Source organism: Poecile atricapillus, chromosome 7, assembly GCF_030490865.1.
Source record: "Poecile atricapillus isolate bPoeAtr1 chromosome 7, bPoeAtr1.hap1, whole genome shotgun sequence".
Taxonomy (NCBI): domain Eukaryota; kingdom Metazoa; phylum Chordata; class Aves; order Passeriformes; family Paridae; genus Poecile; species Poecile atricapillus.
In genome coordinates, this window is record NC_081255.1 from 10,570,901 (window position 1) to 10,591,547 (window position 20,647).

A 20,647-nucleotide genomic window follows, 5' to 3' on the forward strand; every position below is an offset into this window, starting at 1 on the left:
ACAACCCCAAAGCAATTCAGCCTCATCTGGTTTAACCTCAACCACGAGACACCGCTGTCTGTTTTCTTTCTCAAAAAGACTCACGTCACTGAGCACTGAAAGGGGAACTTGCCGAGCTTGTGATGAGGATCCACGATAAACAGCTCTGCTCCCCCCAGCCTGCAGGGCTGCCTGCCTCAATAAAAGGCGCAGCAGAGGCAGGGAGCTCTCAGCTGGGGCTGGAGGATCAGCGTGGCCAAGGGCGCTTCACCTTAAAGCCCAGCAAAATGCCAGGATTCTTTTTCTCCCACAACAATGTGACTGAATTAAATGGAAAAGAAGATTGCAAGCTTGCAGAAGGCAAAGGCCATAAAAAGAAACAAAAAGCTTTGTAAGTATATGCAACTTAGTATAAAATTTAATGTATTAGAAGTGAAAATAACACCCTACTAATCCTGGGGATTAAAAATTAGCACTATCGTTCAGGCTAAATGAATAAAACCTGCTCAAAGCCCAGGACTGCAACATCATTAAAAAAAGCTTGTGCTGAGGCATACCCATTAATTGATTCAGTAATCAGAAATAGAATTTGGATACTGTGGGGGCCTCAGTCTTTTTAAAAAAATTACTTGGATATGTAACTTCCCAGACTTTGGTCATAGGATGGAGCTGTGTCTGTTTGAAAGTCTGAAGAAAATTTAAATAGAAGTTAAGTGCAACTTCAGTTCTAATGGATTAAAATGTGTCTGTTCATTGTTTCAGTGGTGCAGATCTCAAAAGTTATTTGAAATGCATGGTGCCACATATTGAATCTGGGATCAAGACTTCCAACTCCAGAAATATCATGTAAGTACAGAAACAAGCCAAGTAATAAAATACAGTTGTAGCTAGATCAATGTGTAGTAAATTACTTCATTTCTAAACTGCTTCTAGAACAACAAATCTTGTAAAAATATCTAGAATTTCCAAAATGCAGGAGAGGAGAACATTAGTAATAAGAAACTACTCATGGAGTTAATGATTTTCAATTAGTGATTTGATTTGTTTGCATCAAATAGTGAGGGAGAAGACACTTCAGTTAAATCCATTTCTATCAGAGGGACATTGTAACTGTTCTCTAAAGCCTGACAAGAAAAAGTACTTTTCACTTGAATGAGGAGTAGGGGTATTACCATTCTTATTGCAAAAATATGGAAACAGAAATACAGGTACAAACTAATTTTATCACAGTTGCAGTAAAAGACTATATTCCTGGGAACAGAATTCAACATCATAGCTTCGTATTTTTTCCATCCCTGATTATTTTTCTTGATGTGGGCTGTCTCCAGGATCTCAGATTATGACAAAGCCATAGATTTAGTAAAATACCTGGCACATATTTCTGGAATATAATAATAAATTATAAAAGTTTTCTCCTTCAGACGTACAAATAAAACCCCCATGGTTTCTTGCCTGAAGCCTTTTATTTTTCTTGTCACCTTAGGCTCTCTGCAGAGGAAGTTATTCAGTGGTCACAGTCTCTGGAAAAGCTCTTGGCCAGCCAAAGTAAGTCTGTTACTTCAGTCTGACTTTGTTCTTACTCTGAGGACACAATTTTACCTAATCTCAGCAAGTAGGCAAAGCTGTAGTGTTGTATAAACACTGTCAGACAATGGGCAGCTACACTTCAGTTTTTTACAACTCTAGTGTAACCTGGACACTGCTACAGCTCGGCTTCCAAGTTGGGTTTTGGGGTCTTTTCCCATTTTCAGTATAGCAATTAACCCCCAAATAGCTCATTTTGATCAGTCTTCAATCCTTGGATTTAATACATCACTTTAATCTGGAATTTTCTCACCACTTATACCCTAAGACAATCCATTTAGGAAGGACTAGAATCCATTCTTATAGGATTGTTATGGGATCAGGACCCAGAGTCCAGATCTAAAAACACTGAACATAATTAGGAAGACTCCCATGAGCCTTACTATTAGAATATCTATGAAGAAAGGAATAAAAGTGTATTTTGGCAAGATTTTACATCAGATTTCAATCCAACTCCTGCTATTTATTTTCTCCTCCCTGGCCACAGGTATCATAGAGTAAATGATGATTTATTTGTGTCGGCTTTAGGTGGCCAAGGTGTCTTTCGGGAGTTCCTGAAGTCAGAATTCAGCGAGGAGAACATCGAGTTCTGGTTGGCTTGTGAGGATTACAAGAAAACCAAGTCTGATCACTTACATGGCAAAGCAGAGAGGATTTACGAGGAGTTTGTCCAGTCAGATGCCATTAAGCAGGTATGTATAAAGCCAGCTGTGCAGAGTTAGAGCTGTGGCTGTCCTGGGACGCCCAGACCCTCACTCAGTGGCATAAGAAGACACAGACAGGCTGTCAGATCCCTTCTTGCATCACAGCTTCTGCAGGGCCATGATCAGACCTCACACACAGTCACAGCCCCCAGCAGAGCCCAGCACAGGATGCTCTCAGCTGAGCCAGCCCAGCTTGAATTGCTGGTGGCGTTTGGACATTCTTTGTGTTTGCCAGGGGAAGCACCACAGAACATTTCTTGTCTTTTAAAATATGTCAGCCTTCTGGAAAAGTTAAAGTTCTGTATGTTGGTCATACTTAAACTGGAGACATTCAGCACAGGATTTCTCTGAGTAACTGGAGGCTGTTCCTCCAAGCTGAGCTGTAATAATTCCGACTCCAGAACAAACTACATTTCTATAGTGAACAACAATTTTTGTGCCTAACTGGGATACAGGCATTTGATTTCCCCTAGTTTACAGTTCTGACATTGAACTATCATAGAGTTCTAAGGCTGCCCATGCATGTATTGACAAAGAGATATAGAAGGAGAACACATTTAAAGTTAAGTTTCTAACAGCATTTATATTTTTTTTGTTCCAGATCAATATTGACTATCAGATGAGGGAAGCAACAGCCAAAAAGGCTCAAGACCCAACTCACACAAGTTTTGATGAAGTCCAGAAAACAGTGTACATCCTTATGGAAAGGGACTCATATCCCAGATTTTTAAAATCCAAATCCTACCTGAACCTTTTGAACCAGCTGCAAACTAACACTTCAAAATAAAGTGTCTGAAGTGTGAAGAGCCAAGTAGACTCTGTCAAATATCCTGTGAAGAGATCCTCCACAGTGGCTGGATCTTGCCAAGGAAAATCTCTGTCTTGGGAGGAGGAGCACAAGGGAGCTGCAAACAGCTCCACAGCCAGAGGATGCAGGATAGGAGCTGGTGAGGCTGTCCCAAGGGTGAGAGCAGCACGGGGAGAAAATCCCCTCCTCCCCCATGCCAGAGTCAAGGCAGGACAGGGAAACAGAGGTTTCACCTGCACTGTGAACACTGAGCCGTGCCTTACATCCCAAAGATCTGCTGATTGTTAGGAAGAGCAAGACTCAGGAGCTGAGCACTGGGAAAGGATTGACAAGCTCACAAGACAAACTAGGATGACTGACAATTTGAGGCATAACAAGAAAATGCCAGGACAAGACTGACCTCTCTTTTATGTGATGTTTGATGAACTTTCATGAAGTGTTAATAAGTGTGAGTTCCACAATGTTGTTATGCTATGTAAATATATTCTAAATCGACATGTCTTAAAGTCTGTATGGTTTAAATTATATAAGAATTATATAAGCTGTATTTTTATTAAGTTTGTATTCAACAGGCAGGTATGTAGGATCTTTTCTGTTTAATTTATTGAAAAAGAATAAAATATTCATTAAAATATACTTTAGAATAAAGATTCATTGTGGTTTTACATCTTGTTTGAAGTGATTTTCCCATTGTAGTTACTGAAATATTGAAACACAATTCCTTTCAGTCTCACTGTGCTACTACTTCTCATCTCCATATTCAATTACTAATTTTACCTCCACCACTCCTCTCTTTTTTCCCATTTTACACAACCATAATCTGAGTTACCTGGAGCAGGTAATACTGACTTACAGAGACCCATCCTCACCACCCCCAAAAAAGAACAATTGTGACTATGCTTGAGATATGTAACCAAGAACAAGAGCACTCCCAAAACTCAAGTGTTTGAGACCTCGTGACATGAGAACTTATAATGAAAATAAGTCAAAGAATGCCTTGGTTTTCATGAGTTCCCATCATGAGACACTGGTATCACATGGGTGGCAATACAAGATTTTATCTCAGCCTTGCAAAGTTTCCATTTTTCCAGAATAACATGAGATTTGTGAGCCCCACTCTGTTCTGTACCAAAGGGAGAAGCTATAAATTCAGAGACATCACCTCTTGGTGAGAACAGACCATGCTTTTATTGCCACCCTTTAGGGACTTTGGGACCTCCAGAAGAGAACCAAAATCCGTGTTAGAAGCAAAAGAGCTGGAAGGAACACAGAGAAGTGCCAACCTCCACTATCACCTACTGTAGTAGCTGGAAGCCATTGCAAATTCCATCTTCCTTTCAGGACTAATAAATGCAGAAGAAAAGACTTCTTGCAGTATTATTTTTAAGTTATATGGTCCTGAGATTCTGACTGCAAAACCTGAATGTTCCTGGAATAATGTAAACTAATCTCCAGCTGGCATTCTTACATGAATTGATTTTCCAGGATCACTAGGAATAAATCTAATTGCTGTGAAGCAGGAATAACCACAGTGCCTCCACACAAGGTGCATCACCATGTTTGCTCTGATATGGTTTAGGTGGACCAAATGTCTCTGTTTGAAAAACTTCAAGCTCACAGAAAATAAAAGAGAACTTCAAAATATCAGCTCTAATAACCTCTAAACAGACACTGCATTCAACATTATTCTTCTGACTGTAAATCCCTTCAATTATTATGGCCCCGATCTTCCTTTGTTCCCCCTGTGGTTTCACAATTTTGCTGTCATTTAGCCAAACACCCATACGAAATTTCTGACTAAAATAATATTTCACAGCACAGATATTTAGGATTTTTACGTATTTTGAATGGCTTGTTGCTAGCAGAGAAGATTATCATAGCAATTGCACCAACTTGTATTACACAGTTAGGATAGACCAGAGTTTCTGAGGAGGGAAGAACAGACTTTTGACTTTCTTCCACAAGCATCTATCCCTACTTCACAATTTGGTAGAGTGAGAGAGCAGAAATGTATTTTTCTTCTTAAAAAAGAAGCTGTTCCACTCTGTACAACACAACAACCTTGGCTATTTTCAAATATCTCACCCTATTTGCAGTAGATGATATCAACAATAAAAGTAAATTGGATATTGTTGACTCCAGAGATATTCCAGCCCACTCGAGCACCCCTGACAACATGACCACAATTCTCCAAGCAAAGAACAGCACAGCAGAAATTCAGGGCTGGCTCTGGGATGCTGGAAGCCCGGGATTTTATGTCTGTTGCTATAGCAGGTCTGTCCAAAGTGGTTTTACCGAGGTCTGAGGGGTCTGGATGACACAGAACACACAGAACAAAGGACTCAGTGCTTCTGTCACCCTTGGTTGATGGACAAGGTGGGTGCACTAATCCCCCTCCACTCGGGCTCAGGAACAGCCCCAACATCACACATTGGTTTCACAGCTGCAGGTTTGTCCTCTTCTTTAAACTACATTTCACTTTCCCTCTTTGGAGAAGATGTACCATGAGAGAATGGAAATTTGCTGTTCTGTTCACTGTCTCTAAAAGAAACGGATGAACCAGGTTGGCCATCAGCCACAGAGCAGTGCAGGAAAACAGGACACAGCACATGGAAAAGCTTTAAGATCTGACAGTAGTGACTCAGACTTTTCTTTAAGTGTTCTACCTTACCCTTGAAAAAACATTTTCATTGTTTGTTAATGTTCCAGTGGAAAAATCAACCACTGTACCATCTTCAGGTACATTTGTGAAGCAAATTAACTTCTCTCTGTTGCTGTTTTCTTTATGGAAGGACTCAAGAGTCCAGCAGACCCTGAATGTGTATTTAGAAGACTAGCTTTGACTAGTATTTGACTCCAATTTGGAAAACTTAATTACCCAAAACAGATTTTTTTTAATATTATCCTAAATAAAAATATGGTATAGCGTAGTATAAATGTCTCCCATATATTGAACAGTCCACCCATGGAAACATTATATTATTATGAACACTGAAACAGGAAGGAAATTCAAGCTGAGATAATGATGAACAGTTTGAATTCACCACCACAGACCACTCAGTGCCACCCACCCCAGCCCACACTCTGAAGCAACAGGCTTTTCACATGTCACCTTCTCTATGGCTGTGAAATGAGTCTGAAAAGAAAAAATAGATAGTAGAAAGTGGAAAAAATAGATGCTCTCATCTTGCATTCATAGACATGAGTTGATTATATCAGAGTGTGCAATGTCTACAGACGAAGCTCTTAGAAATTAAATCTTTAGTCATTAAACAGACACCTAAATTGAAAAACAAGCTTAATGTTTATTGGATGATTAAAATTTGTCTTGGATGCTCAGAAACAAATTTAGAGTAGTTTAAGGTTATCCCCTGTCTTTGTTTGGGTAGATAAAACCTCAAGGGTTTTAGTCACTAAAAGGGAATTTGCATCAAACAAGAACCAATGTGCCTGTTTTGGAAATAAACTCATTCCCCCTCATTTCTCAAAACATCCCCAGAAATTACCCTCTTGAACGCCCCCAAAGATGGCAAACATTTACATTCTACTGAGCACTTCCCTTCAATTTCTTCAAGCACCACACAGCCTTAAAGCACTTATCTAAACTAGTTCAGTGACCTGCTGCCACATGGTCCCTTCCACTAATAAAATTAAAAATAGCTTGAGAAGGGCATGAAATGCAGAAATTTAAACCTTTCAGGACCACTCTGGTCTTGTGCTCAGAGAGAGAAAGAAACAGAGCAGATAGCAATGCTCCTCTTCAAAGCCTGTGACACAGCCAAGGTACTGAAGTGGCAGCATCAGCTGCCCTACAAACTTGACAGCACTGCACTCACAAGGGGTTTGGGGCTTTTTTCAAGGCACTGTGGCCAGAAGGTTTCTTCTATTAGAGGGCTAACTTTAACCATAAAAAAAGATAAGCACTCTTTGCACAACACTAATAACTCAGTAACCCATGATTTCCGTACTACCTATGGAAAAAGTCTGTAATGTATTTACTGTGGTAAATGGTTTGTCAACCATGAGGGTCAAGAAGGCAGCTTCAGATCCAGAGAAGAGACTCAATATTGAACAGAATTCAACCAGCCATGAGTTTGGGAATATGCTTATTTTTTATACCAGTCTGAGGAAACGCTGGACACACTCTGGATGTTCAAACAAAGCCCAAAGTCCAGCCAGGATCTCTCCAGGTGCTGGAACAAACATCTGGAGGAAAGGGGAGCCCTGGAGAAGCACAATCATTCTGACTTGGCCCACACTGAAATCAATAATTTGGCACTGAACTGGCATCTCCCAAAGGAGGACAGCCCTGCAAGGGTGTGAGAAGCCTTGTTCACTGCAGAGCTTTGGTGGAAGTGTGACCCAGAGTCTCAGAGAGAGCTCAGGGCACACAGTGCTGGGTATCCAAACCACAGAACACCTCTGGGAAGCTTTACTGAAGGGCTAGGGTGAGAGTTCCTGTAAAAACTAGTCCAAGCTTCTCATGGCACCATTTCCTCTCCTACTGAGATGGCCGCAGAACATCAGGCTCACACAATGACATCACAGATTTTAGGAATAAAAAGGGAACAGAAAGGTCACAGAGTACAGCTGAGGTCAGGTTTCCAGAAGTGCTCTCTAGACTCCAGCCTGTTCTCACTCAGCAGGACAATGGTTAATAGAGTTTACAGAAATGAGTCACAATGTAAGATTTGTCCAGCCTTACTGATAAAACCTAAAGCTGTGAATATGGAAATGATTCAGATTCCTCAGGCAGTGACTATCAGCAGGCCATGCCAACTTCTACCCAGAAACAAAAATCGCTTCATCATCTCATTATCTGCAGACAACTTATTGGTTGTTTTGACCTGCTGTAAAGACTGAAGCTGTGAACGCTGTTCCCTGCATCCCTGTGAGCAGAACTTTGTTGCACAGAGAACCTAACTTTTTGTGAGGTTATTTTGAAATTTATAGCCAGAAAGTTCACAGCAGAATTTGTCAAAACCACCAAGTAAGATGTAATTAGAGAAGCACTTCTCTGGAAACAGCTGTGGTTGAAGTGATTTTCCCATTGTACTTACTGAAATATAATATGAAATATGAAATATGAAATATGAAATATATAATATATAATATATAATATATAATATATAATATATAATATATAATATATAATATATAATATATAATATATAATATATAATATATAATATATAATATATAATATATAATATGTAATATATAATATATAATATATAATAGTATAGTATAGTATAGTATAGTATAGTATAGTATAGTATAGTATAGTATAGTATAGTATAGTATAGTATAGTATAGTATAGTATAGTATAGTATAGTATAGTATGGTATGGTATAGTATGGTATAGTATAGTATATTTATTATAGTATAGTATAGTATAGTATAAATATAATATTATATTAATATAATTAATAATATAAGGGTGGAAGGGGAAAAAACCTGAAGAGAAGACAAAAATTAAGAAAGCTGATGCTAGGTCAGTGAGTGCAGGAAAGGAAATGAAAGACTGAGCAAGAACTCCTCTGGGAGATTTATTCCTAGTGATAAGAAAAGGTGGTTGCTATCAGCATGGTCAACATACACTGGCTAAACTGGCAGCTGAGGGTTAATCCCTAGAAAAAGAACAGGTCTGACAGTAGATAAACAGCTCTGATATGATATGGCCATTTTCTCAGTTTTGGTACCCCTCCATTTCCCTTCATTTCTCTCTGGACAGCTCGTCCAGCTCTGGAATAAACCAAGCAACAATTGACTCCTGTGTGGTGCATCCCTTCATGGTCACAGAGCTGTGCCCCACGGCTGGCTGGATCCCACACATCCCATCCAAAGGGAAAAGGCCCCAGCAGAAATCACCTGCAGCTCTCAGAGTCTCACCTGGAGTCCTCCAGGCCAGGAGGGAGCATTTGGAAAGGTGACACTCAGTGTCCCCTCCCAGACCCTGCACCCTCTCCCACCCTCCCAGGGCCAGGCAGAGATGAGGGACACGGAGCTTCCAAGCCTCTCCTTCACACGACACCAGGTGACATCTAGTGGAGTTCGTGTGCAGTACCAGAATGCTGGGATTTAGGTTAAATCGTGTCATTTTACAGCCGCACACCTGGTTAACAACTGAACTATCCCCTCTCATGGGCTCTGATCACTCTGGAAAGGGAAGTAGGGGCGGAACGTTCTGGGTATTGAGCTATAGTGATGGTAGCAGAAAGAGCTGACACAGAGAAACACACTGTAAAATCATTTTTGCAACACATTAAGTCTCAGTTTTTCTTTAGAGCATGGTCAGGGATACAACAAAACATTAAACTAGCACCTAATCCTGCACCTAAATACCCCTCCACTGTACAAGGCATGAGAGGTTTGCCCAGGGATTTTCTTCAGTTTAATAGCAAAAAAAACTTCATGAGTAAACTCCAGGATGAGTTTATTTCAATTTTAAGCAGTATTACAGCACTTTTTAATGCCTGTAATACAGAAAAGAAAATGTTTGCACACAAAGTCATTGGTTACTGATTCTCAGCCATTGCACAATTTAACTTTATAAAGATATCTGATCTTATTTGTGGTTCCCTGAACATCAGCTCATAGAAAAGAAACCAAACCCTAAATAGTTCATTATTGTTCATTTTAATAATGATATTTTAGATGAGTTTTCCTTTAATGCAAATAAAGTTTAGAGTAAAAAATAAGATATATTTAGGCCTTTGCAAAAGAACGTGCATAAGCACATATAAGGTTTTTCCAAATAAATGTAGATCAAATGGTTAAATACTGGTAGAAATCACTGGAGACTATCACCATAATAGGGATTTTCATTCTGTAACTTTTCCAGAGTCACATTTATTAATAAGGTGGGGTTTCTTTCTTAGTTTAGATGTAAGGAGTTCTACAAATGAGATTCTTTATAGACACATTTTAACACGTCAAGTTCAGGCCCTCAGGTGCTTTAGTATATAATTGCCTGCATATGAAGCATTAGAAGTATGAAGAGGCATGAGACAAACTTGAAACATCTCACTGTTGTGATTATTTGAGCAATCAACTCAGTTTAATTTGCTCCTGTCCATTCCCCTTAGAGAAATGCAAGAAAAAATACACCAAAATCCTGTGTAAACTTACAATGAATACAGAATGAGATTTAATGGAATAGCAATCAGCAGAAAACTGATTTTTGCCCTTCCTAGGCACAGGCCAAGGTCTCAATGCTGCCCTGCTCTGCCCAGGTTGTGCTGGAGGTGAGCACACCACACACATTTCCTCCCCAGCAGCACCAGGGCTGTGGGAAAAGGGATGCACAGCTCAGACACAAAGCCTGTGTACCAGCAGGGTGAGCTGCAATAAAATAAATGATTGTACTGCACTGCTGGATCCTCAAACCTCAGTTTAAGTTCCAATCCTGCACAGTTCCTGCTCTGCCTGGGAGGCTCTGTAAGGGGAAAAGAAGATGAGTCAGAGCAGAGAGATAAGACTGAAGGAAATATCTCAGCACAGAGCTGGGCTGTCAGAGGGAGCAGGGACGTGACCAACCTTCCCCTCCTGACAGGGTCACTCTGTGCTTCGTAGGCCATGGCAAATTCCCAAAGATCCCCATCACAACCACCCCAGGAAGGACAGAAAGCCCTCCAGAAAGATCCCCTCCTCTGACTACTCTGCAGCAAGCAGCTGAGCCAGTGCTTACTCTCAAATCTTGGCAGTCAGTCTTGTCAGTTTTTCCCTGCCAAACTTCAGTGCTATTGCACTGCACAGCTCTTTTCAAACAGCTGGCTGGAGAAGAACGAGCGAAACGTGGACCAGTCCCAAGTGAAAATGAAGCCAGAACCTGGACAGCAGCTATAGGAAAAGTGATAGAGGATCTCACACAAGGTTTAAAAAGTTTTAACATCCCTGAGATGCTGTGCAGTAACAGGTTGGCCAGGTGGGAGCATGCAAAATCCAAACACTGATGGGTCAGAGCAGAAAAAGGTTCAGCCAGAGCACTCCAAAGGGCTTCAGAATGCTGCCTGTAAGAAGAAAGTTGGTTTCAGTGCAAGGGTACCCGTGCTTTTTGTCTCATTTCAGCATGGACTTCAGATGTCATAGAAAGAGCTTTGATAAAGGGATGGAAAACATTAGTCACAGGGCTTGGACCGTACATGCAAGATTTCAATCAAGTAAAGCACAGCTTTGTGTCATTACAGCTGATCAGTGGAGATGTCAAGATAATTCCAGCACAAACAGGCTCTATCAGTGGAGCATCAGAGACCAAAGGAGCTTTTCCTGATGGCAACCATGGCCACTGTGTGCCTGGGATATGTACAAAAGAGAGCCAGGCACTGGTATGAGCAGCACAGGCACAGACAGTGGGGACTGAGAGCATCCACACCAAGAGAAAAGAACAAAACAAAAAAGCAGGTCAAGAAATTTGGAAAGCTGCCCCACCAAATGCAACTACTAAATGAAGCTTTTTAATCAAGGGAAACAACCCAAAAGAAGTTTCTGTAAGTATGAGATTTTGCACTTTGAAATATGATCAGGAAAATGTAGCATAGGTGGGGGACACATGTTTTTTTCTCTTGGCATGTAAAGTTCTCAGCATTGCAAAGGCATTCATGTTAGAAATGTTTCTGGTGTGACCCAGCTTTAGCCCTATATATGTGAATATTTTGTGTAACAGTCAAAATAATCTGAATAACGTCACATGGGCAATCAGTTAGAACTTTGATGTAGCAGCTTCTCTCTACTGAAAGTTACGCTGTTCACTAAAAGCTGTGACATTTGGTAGTTTACAGACTCATTGGCACAGGGTGCTGAAAAATCAAAATGCATGTTGTAATTTGAAAGGTAAATAGATCACATTTTTTGATGCACCAAATCAGTTTTCCTGATATTTCTCCAATAAAAAATATAAAAACAGTTAAACAGTCATTTCCAGACCAGTACTACTTATATCATTTACAGGCATGAATAATTCCAGCACTGAGATTAATTTATCCTCAGTCAGGCAATTCCTTCTGCAGAAGCCATGTGGCTTTCTGTTGATCACCAGTCCTGCAGGAAGAACACAGCTCCCACACATTAAAGAACTTGTGGCGTTGTTGCAATAATGTCTTAGGACAAGCAGAGAGAAAGGACATTACACATCATAAATATTGGGTGAGGAGAGTTCCATAACCCAAGTCATCTGAACACTGCAGAGTTGTAAGGATGTAGTTAAGATGTAGTTTAGAGATGTCAGGACACTAACAGGTAACAGGCTGTTCTGGTGGGGGTTAGACAATCCAAAACTCACACCCTGCTCCAGGCTGTGGTGTAGCTTTTGTGCTACTCCTGTCTTGTTTTAGGGCTGACCAAAAGTCACACTAATGAAACACAGACTATGCCTCAGTGGAAAGATGTTCCAAATCAGCACTGGTAAAGGTAAAGTCAGCTTGTTCTGTTCCTTGGTCTGTTAGGAAATGAGTCTGATTTTAAAAGAAGAGAGAACCACAAAGCCCTGGATGTGTATTGCTTGGAAAATGCGTGTTCTCAACAAGTTTAAAGCTTCTAACTCAAATTAAAATGGCTCCTGAGAACAATAACATTTCCTTACACAAAGAAAAGCCATCACCTGAAGAAAAAATTAATAATTGGCGCATTGAATTCAGATGCAAGTAGCTGAATTTGATTACTTAATATTGCTTCATCTAATATTTCTTGAGCATCTCTATATAAGAAATGTACATGAATTTTCCCAGGTTTCAAAAAGCCACAAAGGCTGGATTTCATTTGCTTTTCAGTGTACAGAAGATGAATGATTGCAACATGAAAATACCCAAAATGGAGGGCATTGGGCAACATAGCCTAAAATAAGATGAGAAATAATTACCATATGCCAGAATTTAATGCATAATTTCACCTTAAATATGGAATAGTGTGTATTTTAAAAGGTTACTTTTAGGCAGAGGGTGAGATGAGTAAATTCTAGTGGAACCATTCAAAAGTCACAGAGACCTAGCAGAGAACACAGTGGAGAGAATTCTGAAGCAGGGAGAATTCTGCTCTCTAGGGCTGCAGGAAGGTGAGCAGGAGCTGTGCTGTAGCAGCTTGGCAAAGTGATGAAGTTTCAATACCCTGCAGGAAATGTACTGGGTAAGACTGATATAATATAAAACTGAATATATATATATATATATATAGACCCCAGGGAAACAAGGGAAACAACACTAAAGGCAAAGGAAACATTTCCCAGCTTCAGAAAGCTGGGAGAAGACAGAACATTGTCCCGTGTTTTACTGAGTGCTGCAGCTGGAAGGAAAAAATGGCCGTAGGAATATTATGTGCCAGTCAAGCCCAAATCTGAAAGAAACTCCAAGTTTAAATAAATAAGGTTATTTTGGTTTCAGGCAGGTCTATACAAACTTACAGTCCAATGTAAACTCAGCATCTGGCATTGCTTGAAAGCCAAAGGAGAAGAACTAAACATACCCCATGTCACATGAGATTTTTTAAAATTTTGTCTTTTTTAGACAAACATTTTTAACTGCCTCATCCTAATAAACAACACCATCTCTTATGGATATCATATCAATATAAAGGCAAGTTTTATATGACATATTGCCTTGGAGATACATGCTGGACAAATACCAATGTTAATCTCAGACACTTAACAATTTATTCAGCCTTGTCCAGCTTACAATGAGCTCTGATCTCTGATCCTGGTCACCCTGAGCTTTCAGGGAAAAAAAAGACTTCTAGTTTAATTTTGCTTTGGGTCAGGCTCAACCTTCAATCTCCGTTCATAACTGGAGAAGCAAAGAGGGAAAATTATTAACATTTCTACTCTTCCCTGAGAGACATCCACTGGACTGCCTGGTAATTTGTTTGTTTTTTTAAGTTCTCATACGCTACAAAATGTATTTTTGTCAAATGCTTAAGAAATGACTCATAGACAAAGATCAGATGTACAAAATAAGAACACTGTTAAAATTGATTGCAGTGCCATATGTATAAGTTTTTATATAAGAAAGCCAGAGCTCAGCACAGCAGATTCAAAACTGACATATTTTCCATGTTTAGGAGAATGAGCCCAAACACTTGTTGGCTTTGCAAGATATTCAGAGCAGAAGAGAATGGGATCAGCCCTAAGTAAGTAAGGATAACAATCCTATGTTCTGCAGTCCACGCAGCTGAGTAAGAGAAGCAAATCCCTCGAAATTCCCAGTGGAGGTTTTCCCTGGAAGCTGAAGTTGGTGCTCAGCAGCTCAGGGGTGCCTGTCCCTGGGAACCCCAGCACTGTTACCCAGACCAAGACTCACCCCGGGACTCACCCCACGTTCGGGCCTGGGAGGAATTAGAAGGGTGGATATTTTGGGTCCCTCCTTTAAAAGAATTCAGGCAGTTGGCAAAGGCTGAACATTCACGTGGTGCACAAGAGACACGGCCAAGTGGCTCCTGCAAGTCCTCAGGTGCCACCAGGATCTCTGTCAGGGATTGGGGGGACATGTCCCACTGGGGTGGGGGAGTGCTTCCATCCAAATGCCTTCAGCTGGTGTCAGATCAGACCCAGAAGGGATTTACTGAGACACATCCCCCATGGCAATAGCACCTGACAACCCCTGAAATTGCCTTTTGGCTGAAGTCAGGGCAGGAACCCAGACAGTTTCCAAGTACCAGACAAGAATTTCTGCACCATGGTGGTGAGGGGAGCCACTCACAGTGGAGGGCATACAATAAGTGAAAAACATCTCCCACAGGACACTACAATTGACATTTTTGAGTCCCAGCTATAAAGCCTTAGTTATTTTTGGAGAATTGTTTTTAATAAAAGAATGTATTTTATTATGTACTGTAATATATGTACTTCAGCAAATCCAATCATGTTGCAGTCAGTGCAGCAAGACATTTACTATCAGCACTACAGCTATTAAAAGGGGCATTAATACAGATCATAATAACCTATTCCCTTACTGCCCTTCATATTTTCCTGATTTTTAAGGGAAAGTATGAAGGTAAACAGGTTTTCCTCTGTGTCAGCTGCCCCGTCAGGCAGGATTCTTTCTGCTTCACAGATTAATGCTAAAGACAAATAATAAGAAATGGAAATAAGATGGTTCTCCTGATGATGGTCAGTGAGACAGACGAGATTGTCATTCGTTCTATACAAGAGCTATTGCTGACAGAGGTGAAAAATTATCTGCGTCAGGAACAGCAAATATGACTCAGAAGCAGCTTGTAAGGAGAAAAAAAAAAATAATTCAAAGAACTAGAGATTCTCACTCCCCATAACCACATGCTTCCTGAGTTTTCACAGAGAGAAGGCTAACAGCTCACAACAAGGAAAAAAATATCTTTTTTTTAAGCAAGAGTTACTAGAGAGTTACTGATGCCACAGTTCAATAGTGGTAGCATTTCTCTTACTCTGTATTTCTTTGACCAGGTCAGACTGATCAGGGAAGCCTGAAAAAATAATCACCTAGTGACACCATGTACTTTTTCAAAAGAGAAAGAGGGAATTGTATCAAGTTATAAATAAATTATAAATCATTGTCAATTAAAAAAGCTACAGAGCAGGTAATGGCTGTTCAGCAGAAATCTATAAAGCATCATGAAGCACTCATATCAAAGCCAATTTTGATTTTAATTTAAATTTTAAAAAGCCCTGTGATTCTAAATAGCTGTTGACAAAACTACAGCTGCCCTGAGAAGCAAACACTCAATGAGAGGGGATCTTACTCCAAATTTGGCTGACGCATGATGGAAAGCACCCACTGGAATACATCCCCTGGCCTTTCTTTTACTGACATAAGCATAAGCATTTTTTCCAAGTTACCAGCACTGGTGTCCTAAAACTGCAATGCTTGAAAATCAGTTGGTGTAAATGGAGCTACATGCACTTAAATGGAGCTACTGCCTTCAAACATTTGTTTTTCCTTAAATTGTTTAGTCTCTCACCTCTCTACTTCCACGCTCTTTCCCAGAATCAGGCAGGAGACTCCTACAAGCTTATGAACTTATTGCTTAAGAACAGCAAACATGAAAGTAAAATCTGATTTTAGTCACTTCCAAGGGCAGTGTAGATTAGTAATAATGTGTCACACTGCACTGTAAACAACTGGTGAGAGATGGAAGTCTCTTCCAGCTAAGACTGCATTAACCTTTCATTATTTACCTTATGCTTGGAGCTTATATCCAGCTCTCAGATGATAAGTCAACTTAGATTTTAAAGGCCTTTAAATACTACAATAAGATCTTGTGCCCCAAAGACTTTACTACTAAATACAAACATAGATATTTCCTAAATTCTACGATTCCTAGGTTCTATAATAAATTTCTGTCTCCAAAGAAGTTGCTCTTTAGAAAGACATTTCTTTTCTTGTGTTTCTCCTAAGCACAGTTTAAATAAGTGAATGCCATTTCTAGAGGAATTACATGGAGCACCTTGAAATGGAACTGCATTTGTTACAGAGAGAAAAATATTTGTCTCATCATAGTAGGCACAAGACCTGGAAGACACAGGAAAGCCTTTTAAAATCTAAGTTTCATACAGCTCATATTTAAATCAGGGGACAGATTTTCAACAACATAATTAATTTTTTTATACTTTGAGCCGCAGCTAATCCTGCAATAATGAATATTCCTCCTCTTTTCTAAAGGGTGTCTTTGGAGGAAGTGCTACAGTGGTCCCAGTCTTTTGAAAACCTGGTAACAAGCAAACGTAAGTAATTGTGTGTTTGTGTCCCAGATGGATGGCCGAGAAAAGTTCCCAGAAAGCAAAATCAGTAACTCATGCTGCATAATGTAGGCTGCCTTACACACAACTGATGCAAACCAGCTTTGTGACATGCCAGGCATGCATCACACTGGAAATAAACAGCTCAAACTCCTTCCCAAACTTGCCATTTCTGCCATCACACGTAATTCCTCCACAGACATGATGAGGGTGTGGTTTATCTGCCACATCCCCACTCAGAGCACTGGACAGCACCTTACATTGGCAGAAAAGTGACAAAGTTCACTTGGGAAATGCTGCACACACCAAAGACACCAAATAACAGCAGGGGAATGCCACGGGGGTCAGCTCTGGCATTCAGGGGTGGCAAGAACTGTAAATGCAGCAGCAGTTCTGAACTTTCCCACTCCACCTCCCTCTGCCTCATACAGGCCTCAGAGCTCTCCCAAATTTCTCACATGGGCAGCAGTCCAGAACATCACTGCTGAATTACATTTTTTAAAATAGTGATGAAAAAGTCACACTGCAGCACAAACCTCCAAATTTACTCCTGGCAGTATTTTCAAACTGCAGAAAAATTACAAAGAGCTGGAAGATTAACAGCATTTGTAACTCCAAAATTAAAATCTTTAACTGGAATTAAAATCAATTAACTGGATTAAAACCTTAAACTGGAAACAACTGAGTATGTTACAGCACAGGGAGAAGCTCCTCAATAGGAAACCCTTGAAAGAGACAAAATGCCAGCAGAAGCAGCAGGCACACATGTGATCACCACCCCTGCCAGATGACAGGCTGTGCTCAACATCTTCACAAATGTGAAAGGCCAGAATGCTGCACCAACAAGAGAGTTTGCTTTAAATAAAACACTTCTAGCTTCCAGCAGTAGCCAGAATGATGCCCTTCTTAAAATGCCTCTTTCATCACATATAAAAACACTACTCATTGAATTTTAATTAATTTAAAAGTTTTATGACATCCAAAAATGAAAAGGTGTATCCACATAAAAAGGCAGAGACTAAACCCAGTGGATTTGCAGCTCTTTAGGGAAGGTGGGCAAAGTGTTTGTGGGATTAGATTTAGTAGGGAGCCCTGCACGTGCAGGAAAGGGCAAGGTTGAAGCGTAGGAGCGAGATGCTGAAATTAATTCCCTATTTTGACATAATCTAATAATATTTACAAGGTATCATCAAGAATTAGACTGTTTTTTAAATGTCCCTATTGCCTTCAAAGCACTCTGAAAGTAATGAATATAGAGAGGAAATATAATTTTGGCTTCTGAAATATTTACAGATGGGCCTATGATCTACAAGACCTACTTGAAGACAGAACACAGTGATGAAAACATAGAATTCTGGCTTGCCTGCGAAGCTTATAAGAAGATAACATCTCAGAGGAAAAGGATTTCCATGGCCAGGAAGCTCTTTACAAGTTTCATCCAACCCCAGGCACACAATGAGGTGATTCTTTATTTCATCGAAATGCCTGAAGTGTCACACAGCAGACCCACAACAAATGCCCAGCTCCCCTTGCACCAAAGAGAGTGAGAATTTCCTATTCATCCTCCCCACAAACTTTTTTCCACACAGAATTTTAATATTTGAATGCACATCTCATCCGTAGGCAAATCTTTCAACTACATCCACCAAGAACACAAACAAAATGCACAACTCAGTTAAGAACCAAGTTCTTGGATCTGTTCTTTTTTTTCTTTTTACCATCAGATCCAGAGGCCATTGATACCACTTCTCTATGTTTTGGATTATGCCATTGCCACATATATCCATATCTCTCCATATATCTATAGATATGTATCTCAGTCTGGTCTTTGCAAGAGTAAATGTAAAGGTGTAAAAGTAAGAGCAAAGTAAAAACTCTATCCAGTGCTGTCTCGTTTGTAAAATGGGTGAGAAGAAAGATTCCAAGACACATTACTTTTGATTTTTCCCCCTGACAAGTGGCTACAGAAAAAAGTCCCTCCTGCTCAGCCAGATATGTTCTGTGACCTTTAAACATTCCTGCTTATTACTCTCCTTGCAAAACTGAGCCAGTGCTGGCTTTTACTGCCACTGCCTGTGGCAGGCTGCCATAACCAGAAAGTCATGCTGCATTATTTTCTGGTTTATGTGTAACAATGAAATTATTACAGGGTCTCAAAATGCAGACTCCCTGCTGGCACTGGAGGAAAAGCCAAACCCAAATCAGCTGGATTTCCAAATGTTGGCTGAGAGCAATTGCTGCTTTAAATGACTAAACCACTCCCTCTAAACCAAATCTTGAGCAAATTTTAAAGTTCCCTCTGTCGGTTTTAAATGCCAATTGGCACGACAATGAATTCTTGTCCTTTTTTCTCAGTTTTTATTTTTAGTACGTGCAGCTATAGGGAACTCAGCAAGACATTTGCACTTCCAAAAGAGAAATGTCAGTATTGCCAACCACAAATTCATTAATCAAATGTAAGGGCTTAAATCAGGACAGTTGTAAATAAGTTGTGCAATTTTTTCTAAAATAGCGTGTGTTTGAATCTTGCTATTGGCTGTCTGGCTTCTGGAGCTTCAGGACACCCCAATTTCACATTTTCTTGATGTTCACTATTAACACAAGAACTATGTACCACTCTTAAAAAACAGATGCTCATGAGGATATGAACACAGTTTATATTCAAATTCCAGCAGCATTTAGAAAGGGGCCACTCAAATGACTCCTCTGGAAGAGGGAGACCTCAACCCATGAAAGACATCAGCACCAACCAAATCTTCAGATCTCCACACTAACACACAAGGTCAAGCTGAAAACAGCCAATGGAACTCGCCATGAGCTGATTATCAAAGGGTTCCTTTCATCTGGTGTTTTTGCTGACCTCCAGACCTTCCCGCTGTTACAAACCTGCAGAGCTTCACTTTATCTGCTACAAACCATGAATTGCAGCAGGAAAACTCCCAGAACTAAAACTTTTCCTAAACAAGGTTGATATATAGGCTCAATTTTATCTCAGGCCATAACACTTTCAGTCATTCTTTTTCCACTGGTACTGTGCACCTCTGGGCACTTGGACTCATCAGAATTCAGGGATTTTCTGCAATTTAACTGTAGCTCTAGGAACAATTCTTAGCAGAGGAAAGCAGAGCTGGATACCAGCAACTTTCAGCTACTCCTTGCACTACAGCCACTCCATCCAAGCCATGTCCATGGGACAACTCCTGCCTGAATTGTTCCTGTTCTCTTGTTCTTCCTAGAAGCAGGGAGCAAACCAAGCTCCTCCTGCTAAACTCCCTCACATTTGGAGCCATGAGCCCACATTCTGCAGTGCTCCTGCCCTCCACTAATCACAGCAGTCAGGATTGAACTGACTACTTGAATATTTCCATTTTTGTTTCAGATAAACCTTGACAGTCCTGCAAGGGAAGCAATTATAAGGAATATTCAAGAGCCAACACGGTCCTGCTTTGATGAAGCGCAGAGAATAATCTACAGGCACATGGAAAGAGATTCCTACCCACGATTTCTTGAATCGCAGCTCTACCAAAAGCTCAAGCACAGTCTTCAAACTAAAGGCAACAATTCAATGAGAAATTGAAGAGAATGGTTAAAAATGGAAAAAGGTTTATTCTGGCACACAGGGGTTTAAGATTTAAAGAAGACAGGAGAAATCAGGCAGCAGAGGAATACTATTATTATACTAATAAATAATAAATAATAAAAAATTATTATTATTACTATACTTGTTTAACTGCTCTGTTGATGTTAGAATTCACAAGGCACTATCTTCTCCCTCCCCAAGGAAGAGTTCTTGTTTTGCTTTCCTCTCCCAATAAAGCCCTAAAAACTAGGGTAAACTAAAAGTATTTAATAAAAAAAAGCATTTTGTTGCT

The 20,647-nt window shown here is 40.1% G+C and overlaps 2 protein-coding genes across 2 annotated transcripts; both read left to right on the top strand.

The window, feature by feature from the left end:
- Positions 1-201: 201 nt before the first annotated feature.
- On the top strand, positions 202-3,725 carry RGS1 (regulator of G protein signaling 1). Its single transcript, XM_058843268.1, has 5 exons — positions 202-370; positions 742-825; positions 1,463-1,524; positions 2,092-2,255; positions 2,869-3,725. Exons 1-5 carry the CDS (start codon positions 267-269, stop codon positions 3,052-3,054), a joined length of 600 nt encoding a protein of 199 aa, XP_058699251.1. The 5' UTR covers positions 202-266; the 3' UTR covers positions 3,055-3,725.
- Positions 3,726-11,356: 7,631 nt separating this feature from the next.
- Positions 11,357-20,392, top strand: RGS13 (regulator of G protein signaling 13). The gene is made up of 5 exons (XM_058842838.1): positions 11,357-11,403; positions 14,123-14,191; positions 16,699-16,760; positions 18,069-18,235; positions 20,155-20,392. The coding sequence occupies exons 1-5, from the start codon at positions 11,357-11,359 to the stop codon at positions 20,350-20,352; spliced, it is 543 nt and encodes a 180-aa protein (XP_058698821.1). The 3' UTR covers positions 20,353-20,392.
- The last annotated feature ends 255 nt before the right edge of the window (positions 20,393-20,647 follow it).

Excerpts from the sequence above, each read along its gene's own strand:
- RGS1 (XM_058843268.1), top strand. The coding sequence starts at position 267 with ATGCCAGGATTCTTTTTCTCCCACAACAATGTGACTGAATTAAATGGA. Across the intron at positions 1,525-2,091 it reads AAAGCTCTTGGCCAGCCAAA|GTGGCCAAGGTGTCTTTCGG; the intron begins GTAAGTCTGTTA and ends TGTCGGCTTTAG. Across the intron at positions 2,256-2,868 it reads AGTCAGATGCCATTAAGCAG|ATCAATATTGACTATCAGAT; the intron begins GTATGTATAAAG and ends TTTTTGTTCCAG.
- RGS13 (XM_058842838.1), top strand. The coding sequence starts at position 11,357 with ATGGCCACTGTGTGCCTGGGATATGTACAAAAGAGAGCCAGGCACTG. Across the intron at positions 16,761-18,068 it reads AAACCTGGTAACAAGCAAAC|ATGGGCCTATGATCTACAAG; the intron begins GTAAGTAATTGT and ends AAATATTTACAG. Across the intron at positions 18,236-20,154 it reads AACCCCAGGCACACAATGAG|ATAAACCTTGACAGTCCTGC; the intron begins GTGATTCTTTAT and ends TTTTTGTTTCAG.